Source organism: Rhinatrema bivittatum, chromosome 9, assembly GCF_901001135.1.
Source record: "Rhinatrema bivittatum chromosome 9, aRhiBiv1.1, whole genome shotgun sequence".
NCBI classification, from domain to species: Eukaryota; Metazoa; Chordata; class Amphibia; order Gymnophiona; family Rhinatrematidae; genus Rhinatrema; species Rhinatrema bivittatum.
Window position 1 is genome coordinate 256,239,947 of NC_042623.1, and position 20,835 is coordinate 256,260,781.

The 20,835-nt window shown below is 42.1% G+C and overlaps 1 protein-coding gene across 1 annotated transcript in view; it reads left to right on the forward strand.

The window, feature by feature from the left end:
* Window positions 1-19,482, forward strand: part of SERPINI2 (serpin family I member 2) — a 42,506-nt gene extending 23,024 nt beyond the window's left edge. Inside the window, exons 7-9 of the mRNA XM_029616465.1 lie at window positions 1,261-1,347; window positions 6,815-6,904; window positions 19,380-19,482. Of these exons, the coding sequence (XP_029472325.1) occupies window positions 1,261-1,347; window positions 6,815-6,904; window positions 19,380-19,456 (254 nt within the window). The 3' untranslated portion in view covers window positions 19,457-19,482. The remainder of the gene's footprint in view (window positions 1-1,260; window positions 1,348-6,814; window positions 6,905-19,379) is intronic.
* The last annotated feature ends 1,353 nt before the right edge of the window (window positions 19,483-20,835 follow it).

Genomic DNA, 20,835 nt, shown 5'->3' on the forward strand with positions numbered 1-20,835 from the left:
AAGTATAGCAGGATGCCTTCACTCTGGTTTACAGTGTAAACAACTTCATACATAAAACGTATTTATAACGCACAAATATGTAGATAACATTTCGGCAAAAAGCAAAAAGTAGAAACAGATATAAAAGCGAACGACTTACAAATCGGTTTTGCTGTGATTTAACATGTGATGTTAGGCAATTAGGGAAATAGTTTAAGAGTAACGTCGCAGGGGTGTGTTAGAGCGATTTAATCATAGGTGAGATGGTTAGGTAGAAATGGAAAGGTTCAAGGGAGTTAGGGAAGTAAAAAATAAAAATAATAAATACATGACATAATTAGAAGAGAGATGGTAGAAGAGATATGTCAGGGTGAGGAGGATTTAGTAAAGCATGGCTGTTACAGGGAGTGAGTCTTAAGATGAGGGATTAGATTATCCAACTCCGTCTGTGAATGTTTGTCTAAATAACCATGTTTTAAGTTCTTTTTTGAAAGATTTGGAGTCCCTGATTGAACTTAGGTAGTTTGGTAGAGAGTTCCATGCTTTTGGTCCTTAATGGAAAGACTATGTTGGCTCTTCCTTTTCTGCACCCTGAATATTTTTTCAGGCTATACTAAATATATTTTTTATTGCTGGATATTATGATTATCTCCTTTTACAAGATTTGCTATTTGGCAAGACCCAGATATTTCCCTGCTATTTGGGCTCCAGAGATCTAAATGAATTTGGGTGAATCAGGCTCTTAAAGAATGGCTTAACTGGAGAGATTTACACTATATACAAACTGAGAAATGGATAAGAGCCATGAGATTCATTGTCTCTCATGCAGCAAAGTGATGTGAGGATTCTTGACCATGATCTAGGCCAGTCCGTCACAAGCCGTCTGTGATTCTTCCAAACCTTTCAAAATGAACAAGGCTCTTCTTTTGTTTATTTATTTATTTATTTATTTAAAATTTTTATATACCGGCATTCATGTTGCAAACACATCATGCCGGTTTACATATAACAGGGGTGTACAGTAAACAATTCAATAACCTATTTGTGTAGAAGGAAGCAGTTACAAATAACAAGGTAATAGAACTGGGAGGAGAGAAGAAAAGAAAGAGAATAACATTAGGTATAGGTATTTACATTAGTAATAACATTTTTACATGTGGAAGTGGTAGAATCTGGCTGAATAGAATAGATTTTTTTTTTGTTATTTTAATGATTCCCATCTTTACTTGCAAAATATGTATATGCTTAATAATCATTTTTACTGGCACTTCTTTCCATTAGATTCAGCTGAAATACATGTTTCTGCAATCATCCAAAAAGTTTGTCTTGAGATAAATGAAGAAGGAAGTGAGGCTGCAGCAGCAACAGGTACAAATGTGCTTAATGGGACATTTTATGGGAGTCATTGCTGAATAGTTAAATATCTTCAGAATTCAATGATTCTATCTCCGAGGAGATGCTATTTTATCTGTTTCACACACTGTTGAAAAAAAGACCCAGATGGTCTCAAATCCTTATGTCCTACCACATGAGCATTCTGACACTGGCCCAATAAAACGTATCACAACATCCAAACACCCCTCCCCTAGAATAAAAATAAGATGTGTTCCCTTTTTATACTTTGTGCAAATAATAAACTTTTTTTATTTAAATCTATTACCTCTCACATTTTTAAGGTTTGTAACCATGTGATTAGTGAAGTATGGCCAAGTTGCCAGAACCCCCAAATTGTTACAAAGGCTACTCTCATACAGAATTGTTCATGGATTGCCTCATATTGAACTTTCAACCATCATGGGCTTTGGATTTTTTTTTTTTTTTTTATTACGACAAATTGCACCCTATCATGAAATGCCCTGTTAGTGAAATCTGCTAAAGTCAATGGTTTTGACATTTTGATACTTTTAAAAAGCATTTAATAGCTAAGAAGCACTCAGTGCACACATGTATGTGTTTGAAGCTCTATGAGGCTAATTTGATATCTGATTATTATTCTAGAAACCTATCGGCACGCACAAGTTCATTGCATTGGATCGTTACACACACAATTATCTTGGCTGCAGCACTTAGGGAATTATTTTCTGAATGTGTTCCCTTGTTCTGCATCTATGGATTCATTCTGAGCGGGGGTGGGTGTTGGGAGTGAAGAGCCCTCGATTCTATAACGTCTCCAGTAACAAGAAAAATATTATCTTTTATTTCTTCAGTGCGATGGCAATAATACACAAGCTGATCACGTGTGGCAGCAGCCCATAATCCCTTTTTATTTATTTATAGTCAACTTATTCAGGTGCTTTGAAGCGGATTATTTTAGGTACAGTAGGTATTTCCTCATCCCCAGAGGTCTTTACATACTCAGAAGAGGTCACTCGAACACTGACTGCTGTCCTGGGTTACCTCAGTGCAGTATTGCTGTATAGTTAGTTGAATAATGCTGCACTTTTGTCCGCAGTACAGAAAAGATTATTATTTTTTTTTTTTTTACTTTTGATGTATTGACTTTTTTCCTTCACATCATTTACTTTGTCAGCTTTTAGACTTCAAATTACCAGGTGGAATGCAATGGGTTAGCACTTAGCTACAGTAAAGAAAATACACTTGATTTAATGACCGAGACTGCCAATAACATATAAATCATTGTTCTGTACCCGGTTGCAAGCCACCATTCCCGAGCAGACAAATAGAATTACTTCTCAAAAGGGTCATTGCAGGTTTTCAATATAATAAATGACTGTAAACAAGCTAATAACTGCAATCTGTTAAAACACAATGTAGTTATGGCAGAACAATGTGACTTTCAGGTGGCTTTCAAAATGAGAAGACTTTATGAAGTTTAAATCTGAGAAGACATACTTCGTGTAACATGTTTTAACTTTTGTAAAACTGGCAGGATATTTTAGGATATTTATTTATTCTATTTGATGCTTTTTTTATACCGGCATTCATGACAGTGTCATATCATGTCAGTTTACAGAAAACTGGGGAACGATAACCTTAAATACATTAACATAGTAAAGAAGTAAAAAAGTTACAATAAAACGAGGGTGAACAAAACTGGGAGAAGAATAAGGGGTTAATTTTGTAAGAGCCCACATAAATTTGAAATCAAATATGCGCATAAGCTACATCAGTTTTCAAAGGGAAAGCATGCACATATTTCCCTTTAAAAATTATCCCACCAAAACTACCTGTACACAATTATGCTAATTTGTGTGCAGATTTTTTTCAGTACCCATGCAAAAATATGCGTGCAAGTGTAAATTCCTCCTCATCTATACCCGTAGGAATGCTTCCGCTCATTGTGGTTAAATTTACACACATACTGGTTATAAGTGTGTAAGTTTACCCAATTATCGGGCAGGAATTCTATAACAGGCCATTTCAGGGGGTAAAGCACTGTTTACCCATGGAAATTCCTTTGAAAATTACCCACCCTAAGGCCCATGTTCAGCGCTTCTTAACTATATAAGTAAGGACTTATCCAACTAGATGGCTGTGGCTGAATATCCGGTCCCGTTCAGTGACTGCCACTTAACAGGCTAGATACTTATCTGGTTAAGTAGTTATCCAGATATGTGGTAGGCGGGATATAGACATTCCAGGGAGGACTTACTTATCCGGCTAACATAGGGGGACATTTATCAAAGTGCTATATGGCATTTTCGCAATGCAAATGAGAAAAAGGGGAGAATTTTTGGCCAAGTGGGCTGGGCTTACAGTTTTGTGAAGCTGTATTGCATGGCTTTAACTACACCTTTTTCATTTGCGTAAAGCTGTGTGATAGGGCTTAATTGTGTGTTTTGATGTTTTTGCAAATGCTGTTTTAATGGTTTTAAGCTCCTAGAGAGCCAGCCTAGCTATCAGAACCCTCCTACCACCACTGGGAGAGTGGGAGAGAGGGAGGGAGAGAGAGAGACTGACTAGCCATAAACCCCTCACACTAGATAGGTATTTATATCTCTATGGGAGGCCCACCTAGTAACTCGAGGTGAGGTTTAGGTATTAGTGTAGGGGTTAGGGGCCACTTTAACATTCAAAGTGCGATGTACGAACAGAACAGTGCTCTCTTGTGAAGATTTGATGGCCTTCGGAGTAGGGATGTGCAGAGGGATGGCATACGTTGCATTCGTAATTCGTATTCGTTGGGGGGCAGATACGTTGCATTCGGCAAGGGGGGCCCCCGATACGTTCATATGTTCATTCTTATTCATTTCCCGGCTAAAATTGAAATAACTACAACCCCCCCACCCTCCTGACCCCCCCCCCAAGACTTAACCAAAACTCCCTGGTGGTCCTGCGGGGGTCCGGGAGCCATCTCCTGCACTCACGCCATTGGCTGCCGGTATTCAAAATGGCACCGATAGCCTTTGACATTACTATATCACAGGGGCTACTGGTGCCATTGGTCAGCCCCTGTGACATAGTGAGGGCAAAGGCTATCGGCGCCATTTTGATTACTGGCAGCCGATGGCCCAAGTGCAGGAGATGGCTCCCGGACCCCCGCAGGACCACCAGGGACTTTTGGCAACCAGTGTGGGCTCTGACTTTTAAGGTCTGGAATACTTATACACAGAAATAAGAGATAAAAAGCACCTGACTGCTTCTATGGTGAAGTCCAAAAGCCAAGCACGTTCAAGCAGCATTGTTTGAATTTTCAAGAAGGTGCCTTACCCAGTAAAAACTGTTTCTAGTAGTAATTTTTTATGGATTTGACAGTTGCTTAGTTTTGATTGTAGCTATAACTACCCTTATCATAAGGCTTAGGGATAACTGCACAGAGTGGCAGTTACTACTCTTAAGAGAAACATGGGGAAAACCTGCACGGTGCAGTAGATATTACCATGGGAAACTTGCTGGGCAGACTGGATGGACCATTTGGTCTTTTTCTGCCATTATTCCTATGTTACTATGTTATATACTGTATATATAAGTAACATTGTTTTCAGTATTTCTCCCTTTGGGGTCAGTATTTTCAAATACTGATCTCACTGTTAGTTCATATTTGCAATCTCTCAATTTCTTTATTGAAAAAAGATGCTGCCAAAAATTAAAATAGTTAAAAGGAAACTAACAAAGTAATTGGCTATTTTATTAGGATAATGGGGCTTTAGGAAGTCAATATTCAAAAGATTTTTTGGCTAAAATTGAGTTTTAGCTGGATACATCTTAGCTGTTATAAAATTTTGCATCTTTAATTAGCTACATTTGTGTGGGTAAAATTGCAAGCCACACAAAATGTAGCCAGGTAAAAAGGGGGCCAGGTCAAAGGCATTCCTGGGGTGGGCTTTCAAATGTGTCTAGATTAGGGGTGTGCATTCGTTTTGAACTTAAACGGAAAACGCAACTTATTTTTTTTTTTAACTTAAAAAAATGATGAGGCGTAAACGATCGGATTTCCAACTTATTCAACATAGCTATATTGAATACGTTGGAAATCGCGATTGTTGATCTAAATAAAAATTTAAACCCCTCACCCTCCTTAATCCCCCCCCAAGACTTACCAAAACTCCCCAAGCTGGCCAAAAGTTCCTTTTGGGCCCAACAAGGGGTCCGGGAGCGGACCCGCGATGGACCACGTGACGTCGGCGTCACGTCGGAGTGACGCGGACGTCACGTGATTCCCCTCGGGTCCGCTCCCGGACCCCTCCTTGGGCCCAAAAGGAACTTTTGGCCAGCTTGGGGGGGCCTCCTGACCCCCCCAAGCTGGTCAAAAGTGCCTTTTGGGCCCAACGAGGGTGCCGGAGGGAACTCGCGGGGAATCACGTGCCGCCGCGTCACTCTGACGTGGCGCCGACGTCACGTGATTCCCCGCGGGGTCGCTTCCGGGATCCTCGTTCGGCCCAAAAGGAACTTTTGGCCAGCTTGGGGGGGGGTCAGGAGGCCCCCCCAAGCTGGCCAAAAGTTCCTTTTGGGCCGAACGAGGGTGCCGGAGGGAACTCGTGGGGAATCACGTGACACCGCGTCACTCTGACGTGGCGCCGACGTCACGTGATTCCCCGCGGGGTCGCTTCCGGGATCCTCGTTCGGCCCAAAAGGAACTTTTGGCCAGCTTGGGGGTGTCAGGAGGCCCCCCCAAGCTGGCCAAAAGTTCCTTTTGGGCCGAAAGAGGATCCAGGAAGCGACCCCGCGGGGAATAACATGACGTCGCGTCACTCCGACGTGACGCCGACGTCACGTGCTCCTTGCAAAGTTGGTCAGAAATGGCGTCCTGACCCCGCTGGACCACCAGGGAGTTGTGGTAAGTCTTGGGGGGGGGGGGGGGGGTTAAGGAGGGTGAGGGGTTTAAATTTTTATTTGGACATATGGACATATACTCAACTCATTGAATTCTGTTTATGTCCATATTGACCGCAAATGGGACCCCCTTTGGACATATGGACATATGAACTTAAACTTTTGCTCTGCACATCCCTAGCCTAGATAGCACGATATTCAGTGCAAATCAGCTAAATTTAGTTGGATTATATAACACTCTTAAATCTGTTCACTCACATTTTGAGTGGGTAGATTTAGCAGAATATTCAGCTGCACAGTTATCTGGTTAAGTGTGGCTAATTATCCATTCAAAGATAGCTGGGTAAATTTATCCAGTAATCTTACTTGCTCTGCAAGTTTTTGAAACTCGACCCCTCAAAGGTCCCTCCCTCTGGCAAGCTTGCATCTTTAAATATTTGTTAGCCTTATCAATGTACCACATCTAATCAACTATTTTGTTAGTCTTATTTTAACTAATTTTCTTCTATTCATCTATACATTTCTCTATCTTTTTGTCCTTTGATTCAGTTTAAAATTAATTAAAAAAAAACAAAAAACAACTTTATTTCTGTACTTTCAGATGTCAATATGCCAGCAATTATGAGTATGGGACATTTTCAGTTTGTGGCTGATCACCCATTTATGTTCATTTTGAAACATAATAAGACAGGTAAGATTACTGAAGTAGATGTTCTTAAAAATCATTCAAATAAAAAACACAAGAGGCAGTTATCCTGTAACAGGACCGCACAACTATAAATCAACTCAGCAGAGAAGAACCTCAATAATTATTTATGTGAGTTTGTTTTGTATGTTAATTTTATCAATGAATGTTTATATGTAAACCGTTATGATCTTGTGAACTTCACGTGGAATGACGCTATATAAAACATCTAAATAAATAAATAGACATTTAATCACATAATTCATGTGAGGCACATAATCTGGCAAAGGCAAGATGAAATCTCAGCTTGTGATTCTGTTTTAACTCAAATGATGAAACAGTAAGTTTTAACCAACTCTCAGTCTTGCTGATATCCCTATTTTCTTCTACTTTTATATTGCAAGTAAAATGTCACTCGTAAAAACTTTGTCCAAAAATGTTTCCAATGTTGTGGGTTTAACACAGCTGGAGATGTGACAAAGTAGCTTATCTAAGTAATTCTGTGGATGAATTTTGTTGATTGACCATTGATGATCTTGAAAACATTGCCACAGGAAATCATCTTCCTATCCCTGAGCCATGCTCCCATGGATATATAGCTAATATGATAGACAAAAACTTCAGGGGAAAAGCGTTTCAGGTTAATCCCAGTAAGAGTAAAGATCTGCATAATGCTTGCAGTTCTTTTATCCCTACCTCTGAGATATAGTAGGGCTGCACGAGGTTCGGAGAAGGGCTGCATCATGACACAGAATGAATCTCAAGTGAAGAAAGGTCAGGAGAAGAGATACCAGAGAGGATACTCAGAGGCTCATATACCAAGAGTGGTTTGAAACAAACATGGAGGCAATAGCCCACTCAAATTGCTTATGGATCAGTGGCATAGCCAGAGGTGGGCCTTGGATCTTCTGCCCCCCACTCTTGGGTCAGACCCCCCCTCCCCCCCCCCATCACTAGCGCCAGGAAACTTCATGCAACCAATTGATTGTGGACCAAGAAATTAAAGATCATTTTTTTGTAATCATATGATCAAGATACAGAGAAGGGAAACAAAAATGATAAAGGAAATTGCATGGCTCCCTTATGAAGAAAGGCTAAACAGATTAGGGCTCTTCAACTTAGAGAAGAGACAAATGAAAGGCGATATGATGGAGATTTCCAAAATCATGAGTGGTGTGAAACAAGTAAAGAGGAAATCGTTATTTACTCTTTCAAATAGGACTAGGACTAGGACACACTCCATGAATCTAGTGGGAATCAGATTCAAAACTAATTTAAGAGTGTACTTTTTCAATCAATGAACAATCCCCATAAGGGATGGAACAGCTCCCTTATGAAGAAAGGCTAAACAGATTAGGGCTCTTCAGCTTGGAAAGGGGATATGATGTAAAATCATGAGCGGAGAGGAACAGGTGATTAGGGAACAGTTATTTACCCTTTCATATAGTGTCTGCTATGTTTCTAGGACTAGGGGACTAGCAGGTAGCAGATTTAAAACAAATTAGAGAAAGTATTTTTTTCACTGAACACACAATTAAGCTGTAGAATTTATTGCTGGAGGAAGTGGTCAAGGCATCTAGCATACCTCGATATAAAAGATATTTGGACAAGTTTTTGGAGGAAAAGTCCATAAAAAGTTATCAGCCAGGGGATGTGAGGAAAACCACAGCTTATCCGTGGGAATGAGCAACAAGGAACTTGGGATCTGCCAGATACTTGTGGTCTGGATTGGCCACTGTCACAGATAAGATGCTGGGGTCAATGGACTTTCATCTGAGCCAGCATGGCATTTCTTATGTAATTAGTGAAGTCTAGGAGTATAGCTGAGTTTAGAAAAGGTTTGGGAGGTCAGGTCCATCAGCAACTATTAACCATGCAGACTTAGGGATCACAACCAGGGACTAGATCTCCCCATTTCGGATCTGCTGTGTACTTCCAAAAGACTGAATTGACAATGGTCAGAGACAGGATCCTGAGCTTGATGGGCCATTGGTCTGACTCAGCATGGTGCTTCTTAGATTCTTATGTAAACTGTGCAAAGACAGGCAGGGCCTCTAACTTCTGCAGTTAAGTCTTGATCTGAAGCACGTTGCTAGAGTCCTTTCTGAAGCCCAGTCTGGGACAAAGAGATGTTGGAGAATATGAACTTTCCAGATCACCCAGTCTCTTCTTCAGGTGTGATTGTATAGCTGGGGAACAAAGTTTTATTTAATTAAAAAAAAAAAAAAAAACGTTTGTAGAGTGGGAATTCCTGCAAAAGAGGGTATCTGGAGATACCCTTACAAAACTGAATTAGCATCTATTAGAGACAATTAACTGAATCTTGAATTAATACTTCAACAGTACTAAGAGCAAAAAGTTTTATATCTATTGTTATGAAAGTCATAGCTACTTAGATTATATTTGCCATAACAGTGAGTCTTACAAACTTTAAAGGCAAAATTATCTTTTCTGAGTCATGAAATCCTTCTCCAAACCCTCCCCCTCAAAAAAAAAACAGAGTATTGCTCAGAAATGGATATTGATTCAGTGTGCAAAAATGCTGATACTAATTTCAGTGAACTTTCTCTGAACCAGTCAACCAAACCAGTGACTGTAAATACGGAAAATAGAAGGAGGGTTGGGAGGTGGGTAGTGAAGTGAAAGAAAATTTGTATTATAAGCTGGATAAATACCACAAACCATTCCATTATATTTATAATTCAGTCTTCAACCTTTAGGGTGGTCTGAGTCATCATTACCAAACTGTATATCAATATGAAGAGAACTGTGTATAGCAAAGACAGAGCAGGAATAAAAGAGTTTGTGACTTAAATGGCTGTAGTAGATCTTAATATATTAAAATGATGGTATACCTGGTTTCTCCTCTAAATACCTTATTCAAGCTGTCATACTACAGAGAGATATATAATGGGCGAGTCCAAGTCGGGACCGTATCTATATTATTGGATCAATACAGCTGTTGGAGATTAGAAATGTTTCTCTGATGATTGCCCTGGGAGTGTCACGGAATAAGCGTGGAAGTCTTTTCCCCTGAAGCAGGACCTTAAGAGTGGGGGTCCGAAACGCGATCGTGTTGGGCTGTGCAGATGAGTATCACTGCTGAATTGCTTTGCATTTAGACTGAAAAAAGTGACATTGTTATCATCTGACTTTGATTCGCAGTATTTACATCTATTTGAATTTTGGAGCTCTCATCAGTTTGGTGGAAAGAAAAGATTTATGATATAATGAAAAAAATCACAAAAAAAAAATATATATATATATAAAGTAAAATGGACCTGAGACCATAAAGAGAGTCTGGTAAAATACCTTGATCCTATGAGTAGTGGTCCTACAAAATTATATATCTCTCTGTAGTATGACAGCTTGAATAAGGTATTTAGAGGAGAAACCAGGTATACCATCATTTTGATATATTGTTTACATTTTGGTTCCTGGAGTACACACGTGGTGTGTGAGAGCCGTTGGGTATGATTGATATTGTAGTAGATCTTTTCAGATTACTGTTGTTACTCATAACATATATTTTGCCAATACAAGGAATAACAGTACTCAATCTTTGTTCGTAAATGAACTAAATTCATGAACACCACAACACTCAGGGAAGATAACTTTCAACCTGCATGTGGCAGCATATACCCATGTATGTGGCTACAAATAGATATATATACGTGTTATAATACGTGTATCTCTATCCTGCAAAATACATGCGTATGTAGGCTTACACGCAAATACATACAATGCATTGAAATTACAAATATCAATGCATTGGATGTATGTAGTTTACCCACCTATGGTGATATGTAAACTTACCAGTGAAATGGGATTTCTCCAGTGTGCCAGCAGGTGAAGGCAGAGCACCTTTTCATGTTTTCTTACATCACCTGGAATATCTGGGTGGCCCTTCAATAGTCTATTGCCTAGCTCCTTCATCTATGTCTTTTCTCTTTTTTCTCTTTCTCGAGTTTCTCTCTCTTTTTTTTTTTTTTTATGACCGAACCTATGTCTCTAACAAAACATAAAAAAAGGTATGTCCTTCCAGGACCTCTTAACAAGCTGCCTTATGCTTTCTTTTCTTTTTTTTTTTTTTAAAGACCTCTGGAGAGTGCTCTCAGACCTTCCCCTATTATCCCTTTTCTATGACATCTTCTCTCTTTTACTTTATTTTCCTGAATATGTATAGTTTTTCTTTTCCTTTCCTTTAGTCCTGATCTATCAGGACTAAAGGAAAGGAAATTGGGAGGTCCATATTCAGACACAGTCTGGCTAGCAAAGTTAGCGAGATAAACTTATCAGCTCTTTTCCAAATAAAAGACACTCTTTGAAAGGCGGTTTAGATTTCGAGGCAGTATCTGCTGCCCACTGCCTCAGCCACAAGAACCTCCTTGCTACCACTCCTGTTGCCATTTGCTTAGCTGAAGTCCTAATTAAATCATATAGTGTATGTGCCAAAAAAGGTGAGTTTGATTCTAACTTGGCTACTTCCGACACTGCAACTTCCTCAGGGCTCAGCACCTCTGCTTAGTGCTGCTGTAGCCACTTCAATGCCATAGCTACATACCCGCCCCACAAACTGCAGCTTGTAGGGAGAAACTAGCAATCTCAAAGGTCTTCTTCTCCAGTAATTCTATCTTTCTGTCCTGTGAGTCCTTAAGGGCTGCACCCCCTTCTACCAGGATCATTGTTTTCCTTATTAATGCCACTACCAGCACATCCACTTTAGGCACCTTGAATAGCATATCTGCTGCAATGGATAAAGAATGCCCATTTCCAGCCTTTTCCTTAGGTCTGCATCTGGTGTCCCCATTCTAGCCTGATCTTCTCTCTTTGATGGATGGATACAATGGGAAGGCCTTTGTCGGCTTTCTAATACCTTGGAGAAAAGGGACTTCCTGTGATCCTTTCTCCTCCTTCTCCTTTTCTCCTTCTTGAAGGCTTAAGGCCTGCATAGCTTTCCCAATGAGGGAGCCTAATTCTTCCCTTCTGTAAAGCTGGACTGGGGCCTCCTTTCCCTCCCCACCTCCTTTTTTGTCTCTGAGCCTCCAGAGAGGCTTCCTCCCCCTGGATCACTACCTGACTCAATCAAGGAGAAGGGTGGGGGTAGAGGACACTTTCCTTCCTGTCTGGGCCTCTTTGCTCCTAGTGCCCTCTGATCCAGGGTACAAGGCAATGATCCAGGGCTCCCATCCTGGTCTGCAACTCTATTTTTCATCTTTCTATAGATCTGATGCATTAATAAAATAAACTCTGTCGAGATGCCCCAAGTCCTTACTTGGCTATGACTGTCCAAGGTTCACGGGACCAACTGTCGTATTACTCGATGCTGCAGGCGGACCAGCAGCGACTCCCTACCCCGTGTACTCTGCTCTCACTGCTGGCTCTCATTCGTTCCACTGAGCTGGCGACAGCTGTTCCTCCAACAGTGACTTGCTTTTCAGCTCTGCCCCTCCCCAACGCACCTGGTTTTCTCCCAGGAAATCAGGGCCATCGCATCAAGGACAAAAAAAGCCCACTTTTGAGCTTTTCTTTTTCCTTCACCCCATTGAAAACATTTCCGGGCTCTCTCGGCCAATGAGGGGGGCCATAGAAGGGGGAATTTTCTCTGCTTCCTGTCTTCTTGCTCCCTCTGAGTGAATCTCTCATTCCTCAATGGTCCTGCCCTATGCAGATTGCAGTTCCCCCCTGAAGACCCAGCCTCAACTGGGACCTGGATTTCTTTTATTTTTTTTTGGAAGGAAAAACAGCCAGCTGACGTGATCTCTCTTTTTTCTTATTTGTTAAATGTTGCAAATAAAAACAAAGCAATAAAGAACAGAGGCTATCTCCTCTTTTTGAAATCCTCAGCTACCCCTCACCTACCACCACCAGCTGGAGACAGAACCACTGAAGGGCTGCCCAGCTGTTCCAGAAGATATTGGCAAAGGTGACTTTAGAAAAAGTGAAAAGGTTCTCTGCCTGCACCTGCTGGCACACAGGAGAAATCCCATTGGTTTGGACTGATCTGCAGGACAAAGAGAAAGTTAAAAATATATGTGCCCCCAGCTACACACACTCTTGCCACCCCATCCACCTCCATATCCCTACCCATCCCCTTCAGCCACCCTCACCCTAACCACATATACACCAAGCAACACAGTATGTAAAAATGATAAGATAAATTGATTTATGCCTTATTAATTGAATCCACTTAAAATAGTGCCAAAATTTTAAATTCATGCCATGAAAATACTGATAAACACTATTTTTAGTACCTGCCAAATATACCTAATTGCCCCAAAAATAAACCCTTTAGTATAAGAAGCCCTAATTATAAAATATATTATAGCATCATTATAATTGAAATCACTTGAGCCAGATGTGTTAAAGTGTTTCCAGTTCTTTGTCTACAGGGAAAACACTTAATACATAAAACCTTTATTTTAATGTTGCGATTGGTGGTCCACTGGCCTGTCCAGTGGACCACTGCTCTTACCTCAAGCCTCGGACCTGGGATACCCGCCTCCACCACCAGGGGGAGGCCTCCCCGTGTGTGCAAGGCACATCGCCACGTTCAGCCTGCCTTCTCTGCTGCTCTCATCGCCGCTGGGCCGAGTTGTCTGGTCGCACGGCAGGACCCTGCACAGGCATTGCCGCTGTCATTGCTCCTGCCTCAGGCTCCTCCTAGGGGTGCGCTTGCACCCACACCGTCCCTCTTAAAGCACCCACGGTGGGAAAACACCAAAGGCGCACAAAGATGATGTCACCTGCAGAGGCCTTTAAGAGGCCAACTCGGCAGCCCTTCCTTGCCTCGGCAACAGGTCGACTCCTCCAGAAGTGCTTTGCCTGTGTTCCTGGTTCCTGCTTTCCACTATGTGTAGTTCCTGCGTTCCTGTGTCTTGTTCCTGGTTCCTTGGTATGTCTTCATGATCAGTCTTGCCCCAGTGGTCCCTTGTTCTCCTTCCTCCTCCTTGTTCCTCGTCTCTTGGATTGAACTTCTGGATTGACCTCGGACCAGACTTCTGGCATTGATTTGGATTGGATCTCTGGCTTGACCTCAGATAGGACCTCGACGCTGCTTGACCTCTGCCTGCCCCTGACCACTGCCTGCTTCTGCTTCTGACTGAACGCTGTCTGCCCAGACCACTGCCTGAACCATATCTCTGCGAGAACGCTGCCTGCCTCTGACCACAGCCTGAACCTGATCCTGTTGACTGCTACCTGTCTTGACCGCTGCTTGTTTTGATGTTGCTTTCTTCTCCGAGCTGGCCTGCAACAACTTCATCCAGATGGATCTTCACCTTTGCAGAAACCCACACCTAAGACCAGCTGTCCCAGCATCCGGGGGCTCAACCTAAGGGGGAACGTGGGCTAGTGTTGGCGAAGCTCCAGTTTGGCCTCTGCTTCTGCCAGCTCCACCTGCCAACGGTGGGTCTTTGAGGGGATCTTCCCTGCAGGTAGCACCAACTCCCCCTCAGCCAAAGGGTCCACATCGCAACATTTAAATTTCAGATTCACACATAAGCTAAGAAAACTCATTCCCTCTGAAGCTACTAACCCAGATTCTGTCCTGGAAAATGGAAACAAAATAATACAAATCACAAAGAAATTGGACTAGGAGTTATCTTTATCCAAAAGTAAAATCAATGTAATCCTATTGTAAAGTATGATAGCAGCTCTCCAAAAAGCACATTTAAATGAAAGGAAGACTGCAAAGGAAGTAATTGAAATGCTATTAAAACATCTTATTAGGCCTTCTATTATACATAGTCAAAGCAGCAGGGAATGAGGTGACTCAGAACTCATTAAATGGAAAAGAACCATAAAACCTATCAAGTTCACCTGCATACTGTCATTCTACTGCAGGAGAAATTGGATCACACTCTTCAGCTCTTTTTATCACAGTACTCCTAAAATATCAAGCTAGCAAGTGATAGGTATTAGCCATTCTCACATACTGCCCTAAGGGTTGGAATTTACTTCTGAAAGATATCAAGAAATTACATAATTTCCTAATATTCTGGAAAAATTCAGACATCTTTTTAGTTTTGCATTGTAGGGCCTGGAGGTTCAAGGATCTGATTTTTAAAAAGCGTGCATTTCTTTGCTTATGTTGTTAGGAATACATTGTGCCCTTAATTGAGGATGAAAAAAATGTAATGTTTTCTTTCTTAAGTGATTGCTGGATTTGTAATTGGATCAATCTGTTATGCTTAATATCTCTAGGCGTGCAAAGGCTGCAAGTACTTTTTACTAGAGATGTGCTTCGTTTTTTTCTACCGGATCGTTTTTTGACTCGGATACTTCGTGGTAAAATTCGGGTTTTCTCATTTAGTTTTTTTGAAAAACGAAAAGAGGAAACCCGAAACCGGGCCAAAAAACGAAGTGGGAAACGAAGCTAAAAAAAACCCCACCCCAAGCATTTAAAATCATTTTCGTACATACATACAAACTCCCCCCACCATCCCGATCCCTCCCCAAGACTTACGAACATCCCTGGTGGTCCAGCGGGGTCCGGGGTGCCATTTGTTCCTCCGTGCCCATGTGCGCCATTGCCAGCCTTGCTCAAAATGGTGCCGAATAGCCTCTGAACTACCATGTCACAGGGGCTACCGGCGCCATTGGTCAGCCCCTGTCACATGGCCATCGGCACCATCTTGTGCTCCTACCATGTGACAGGAGCTGACCAATGGCCAGCCTTGCTCAAAATGGTGCCGAATAGCCTCTGAACTACCATGTCACAGGGGCTACCGGCGCCATTGGTCAGCCCCTGTCACATGGCCATCGGCGCCATCTTGTGCTCCTACCATGTGACAGGAGCTGACCAATGGCGCCAGTAGCCCCTGTGACCAATGGCGCCGGTAGCCCCTGTGACATAGTATGGGCAAAGGCTATCGGCGCCATTTTGATTACTGGCAGCCGACAACGAAATCGCTCCCAGACCCCCAGGGATTATTGGCAAGCCTTGGGGAGGTCAGGAGGGGACTCCTGACCCCCCCCCCTATGTCACAGGGGCTTTCGGCGCCATTGGTCGGTTCTCCTACCATGTGACAGGGGCTGACCAATGGCGCCGGTAGCCCCTGTGACATAGTAGTTCAGAGGCTATTCGGCACCATTTTGAGCAAGGCTGGCAATGGCGCACATGGGCACGGAGGAACAAATGGCACCCGGGACCCCGCTGGACCACCAGGGATGTTCGTAAGTCTTGGGGAGGGATCGGGATGGGGGGGTGGGGTGTATTATAGTTAATCTAAATGTTTGGGGTGGTTTGGGGTGGTTTTTAATTTAAAAAAAAAAAAAAATGTGCCCCTCTCCCCATGCAAACCCGAAAAACGAAATTTCCCCAAAGTTCGGGGAAAATCTTTTCGGGTTTCGGGGCCCCCGAACCACTACGAATTAGGCAATTTTGTTGTAATTGCCTAATTCGTGATAAACGACTGCACATCTCTACTTTTTACTAGCAGACTTTGCACCAGTTTTGAAAGTGAAAGCATTCGAGGGTGCTCACTTGGAAAATTATACCACCCACACATGTTTATAACTTGTTAATTTGTGTCGGAAGGTTATCTGAGAAAAAGTAAAGTGTATACTTTTGAAAATTAGAAAGCACGCGTTCCAAGCCCCGCCCTAGCCCCACCCTGGGAATGCCTCTTCTCACTGCAGGTAAAACGGTGCACAAGCTTTTATTTGCACATTGGGTGGGCAAGTTCATAAAAGCCCATTTTTGTGGATAAAGTACTGTTTTACCCTCTGAAAGAGCTTTGAAAAATCCATTCTGAGGGAAAACGAAGACATTTTCTTATCTGTCTTTGGCTGAGATATTCAGCTTTGCAGCCACGCTACTGAATATACTCGGTTATGTTAAACTTAGCAGGCTAACTTTATCTAGATTACTTTAGGGTAACTGAAAAACAGTCCTAAATTTATCTAGCTAATTTAGGATTACATTTAATAAGCCTCAGAAGGCGATATAAGAACATAAGAACATAAGAAATTGCCATGCTGGGTCAGACCAAGGGTCCATCAAGCCCAGCATCCTGTTTCCAACAGAGGCCAAACCAGGCCACAAGAACCTGGCAAGTACCCAAAAACTAAGAAGATCCCATGCTACTGATGCAATTAATAGCAGTGGCTATTCCCTAAGTAAAATTGATTAATAGCCATTAATGAACTTCTCCTCCAAGAACTTATCCAAACCTTTTTTGAACCCAGCTACACTAACTGCACTAACCACATCCTCTGGCTACAAATTCCAGAGCTTTATTGTGCATTGAGTGAAAAAGAATTTTCTCCGATTAGTCTTAAATGTGTTACTTGCTAACTTCATGGAATGCCCCCTAGTCCTTTTATTATTCGAAAGTGTAAATAACTGAGTCACATCTACTCATTCAAGACCTCTCATGATCTTAAAGACCTCTATCATATCCCCCCTCAGCCGTCTCTTCTCCAAGCTGAACAGCCCTAACCTCTTCAGCCTTTCCTCATAGGGGAGCTGTTCCATTCCCTTTATCATTTTGGTTGTCCTCCTCTGCATTTGCACATTCTCCATCACAACTCCATCTGCGGCGACCAGAATTGTACACAGTATTCAAGGTGTGGTCTCACCATGGAGCGATATAGAGGCATTATGACATTTTCCGTTTTATTAACCATTCCTTTCCTAATAATTCCTAACGTTCTGGTTGCTTTTTTGACTGCTGCAGCACACTGAGCCGACGATTTTAAAGTATTATCCACTATGATGCCTAGATCTTTTTCCTGAGTGGTAGCTCCTAATATGGAACCTAACATCGTGTAACTGCAGCAAGGGTTATTTTTCCCTATATGCAACACCTTGCACTTGTCCACATTAAATTTTATCTGCGATTTGGATGCCCAATCTTCCAGTCTTTCCAGGTCCTCCTGCAATGTATCACAGTCTGCCTGTGATTTAACTACTCTGAATAATTTTGTATCATCCGCAAATTTGATAACCTCACTCGTCGTATTCCTTTCCAGATCATTTATATATATATTGAAAAGCACCGGTCCAAGTACAGATCCCTGAGGCACTCCACTGTTTACTCTTTTCCACTGAGAAGTTAAATAGCATGTAATGTCCAATAACGCTGTTTATCACTCAATATCTCACAACAGGACAAAAGATTTCCTTCCCCTATAGAAATAAGCTGCTTTGCATGCACCATGCATTAGGTAATTGTAAGCATGCAATTGCATTTTATTTTGTTTGCATAGGCAAACCTATGTAAATAAAATAATGGGGCTGACTTAGAAAAAAGTCAGCCCTGTTATTTTATCGTTTTTGAAGGAGTTGTAGATATTTTTCCGAGGGACTTCAGGATGCTAATGCAAGTCCCCGACACTCACCCGGAAAAATGAAAGGGTCAGAGGGCCAAAAAATGACCATCCCTTAAATATAAAAAAGTCACCCGGGGTTAATGGCAACCCCTGTCCCCCCCCGCCCACCCCAAACACCTACTGAGGCAGCACTGGCCCCCTGAAAGAAAAATAACCCAAGGCCAAATGCATGTTGACAGCTGGCTGCCTTCCCCACCCCCTCCCCTTAAACCCCCCAAAAAGGCCCCTTTGGCATAGGATCCGCCCAGCCCATCCATACCCCCTTTCAAATATAATTAAGTCCCTGGTGCCTAGGGTTCCCCACCCCCAACCCCCCCAAAATGGAACCCTGGTGGTCTGGGGGGGCCCCCCACCCCTTGCCCCTAACCCCACAGGATCTTGAAATGTTATCTTCGTCAGGCAGCTGAGAGCCCAGTGCGCCCCCTAGCCCCAGGACCAGTCAACACCGTTTTTCAAAATTGTCCGTAGGTACTGAAACGATTGGTACTGGTGAAGGAGCTTCAGAATCTGTTAGTGTATGGCCCATCACATGCACGACACTCATGGCACATTAAGAACATATTAATCGCAAAATGGATATCAGATTGTGCCTTGCGTTTCTCTGCCTGAACTAGACTTCATGGGTACTTGCTACATCCTATTATTCATGGTTTTGTGGTTCAGCAGCCCACTTTAGAAATTAACGTTAGGTGTTGAGGAAGCTTGCTCAGGAAAATGTACAGCATTGACTTGGCAATGCTGCTTAAAAAAAAATAAGAACAGAAGTTGTTTATAGAAATGGAGCGGTTCACCCCCAAAATGTTTCAGAGATTTAAGCAGAAAGGGACAATGTTCAGCCTCATGTACTGGTTGCGTAAACCCAAATCAGAATTTTGTAATCTAGCATTTTATGATATTAAGTATTTCAGGTCCTATTTCTTTTAGGGTGTAGTGTATATCGCATTATTGTGATCCCCTTATTTGTCTTTTTCTTCTTTTTTGGAGGCTGCTTATATAACATTTCTTAATCAAGGTTTCTTGATATTGAAAAAAAAATCTTTAATTTCTATTTGTAAGTGGAGATTTCACTGTGTATGTATGTATACATACAGATATATAAATATACATATGTACATGCCAATATGAACATTTTTTCTTCTTCTAGGGACAATTTTGTTGATGGGGAAGATAACAAATCCTGACATTCAAAACTCCAGAGGACGAGACAAGGAATCACTGTAACTAAATAAACTTATGGAGAAAAATTCCCAACAGTGTAATTTTTTTTCACTAAACATTTCAATTTAGAAAATGTCCATAATATCAAGATTTGCAATATTATATTCTAAAGGAAATATCCCAGAATATTTATGATTTCAGATTGGCCATTGATGCTTTTCAAAATTACTCCTGATATATGGTAGGCTTTTTCGGCTGCTGCTGCACACTGTGCTGATGGTTTCACTGTGTGGTCCATAGTAATTCCAAGATCGCCCTCTTGATATCAGCTTTCCAGAGTGTACCGCAGCAGAGAGTATTGGTAGTTTGGATCTTTAAACCCATAGAAACATAGAAATGACGGCAGAAAAGGACCGAATGGTACATCCAGTCTGCCCAGCAAGCTTATGATAGTATCTGCTGTGCATGTAGGTTACCCCCATGCTTATCAGTTTCCAAGACACTAATGGCCCTCGTTGGTTGCTGTTGAAGCAGAGAGCAATATTGAAGTTGCATCAAAGTATCAGGCTTATTGGTTAAAGGTAGCAACTGCCGCATCAGCAAGTTGCCCCCATACTTATTTGTTTCCCCAGACCATAAAGGTTGGGGCCCTCGTTAGTTGCTGTTCAAATCCAATTCCTCTTTTCCCCTTGACATGGAAGCAGAGAGCCATGATGGATTTGCATCAAGAGTATGAAGGCTTATTGGTTAAGGGTAATAACTGCCGCACCTTTGCAATTGCCTATGTTAAATTCCACTTGCCATTTGGATGCCCAAATTCCCAATTTTTCTACATCCTTCTACAGTTTTACACAATCAGCTTGTGTTTTAAGTATACTAGGAGCTGCATCTAGCTGCAGTATTTTATTAATTTTTTTATTTATTTAGATTTATATTCCGCTTTTCGCACTTTTTTTTTTTTCCCAGCGTTTCAAAGTGGATTACATTCAGGTACTGTAGATATTTCCCTATCCTCAGAAGGCTTACAATCTAAGGGGGTCATTTTCTATCGATAAAAAAGTCCCTTTTCGCATGCGATAGCTAGATAAGGGGAGGAGTCGGGACCGGAAGAGGAGGAGTCGGGGCGGCGTTGGGGCGGACGCAGCGGTAACTTCACTGGCGGCAATAAGGTAAGACCCCTTATCGCTGCCAGTAGCGCGCCCAGTAGCACCACCTTTCACCTTTGTGGTGCAATCGCTGCTGGCTTTCGCAGGCCTGCCCCCCGCTTCGCCGCCCCACCCCCCGTTACCATGGAAATCAGAAAGCCGTGCGATCTTAGGAAATCCAGCCCTCAGTTTGTACCTCTCGCACATGTTAAACACCATGGGGTAGATTTTATAATTTTGCGCGAGCGCGTACTTTTGTTCGCACACCAGGCACGAACAAAAGTACGCTGGATTTTA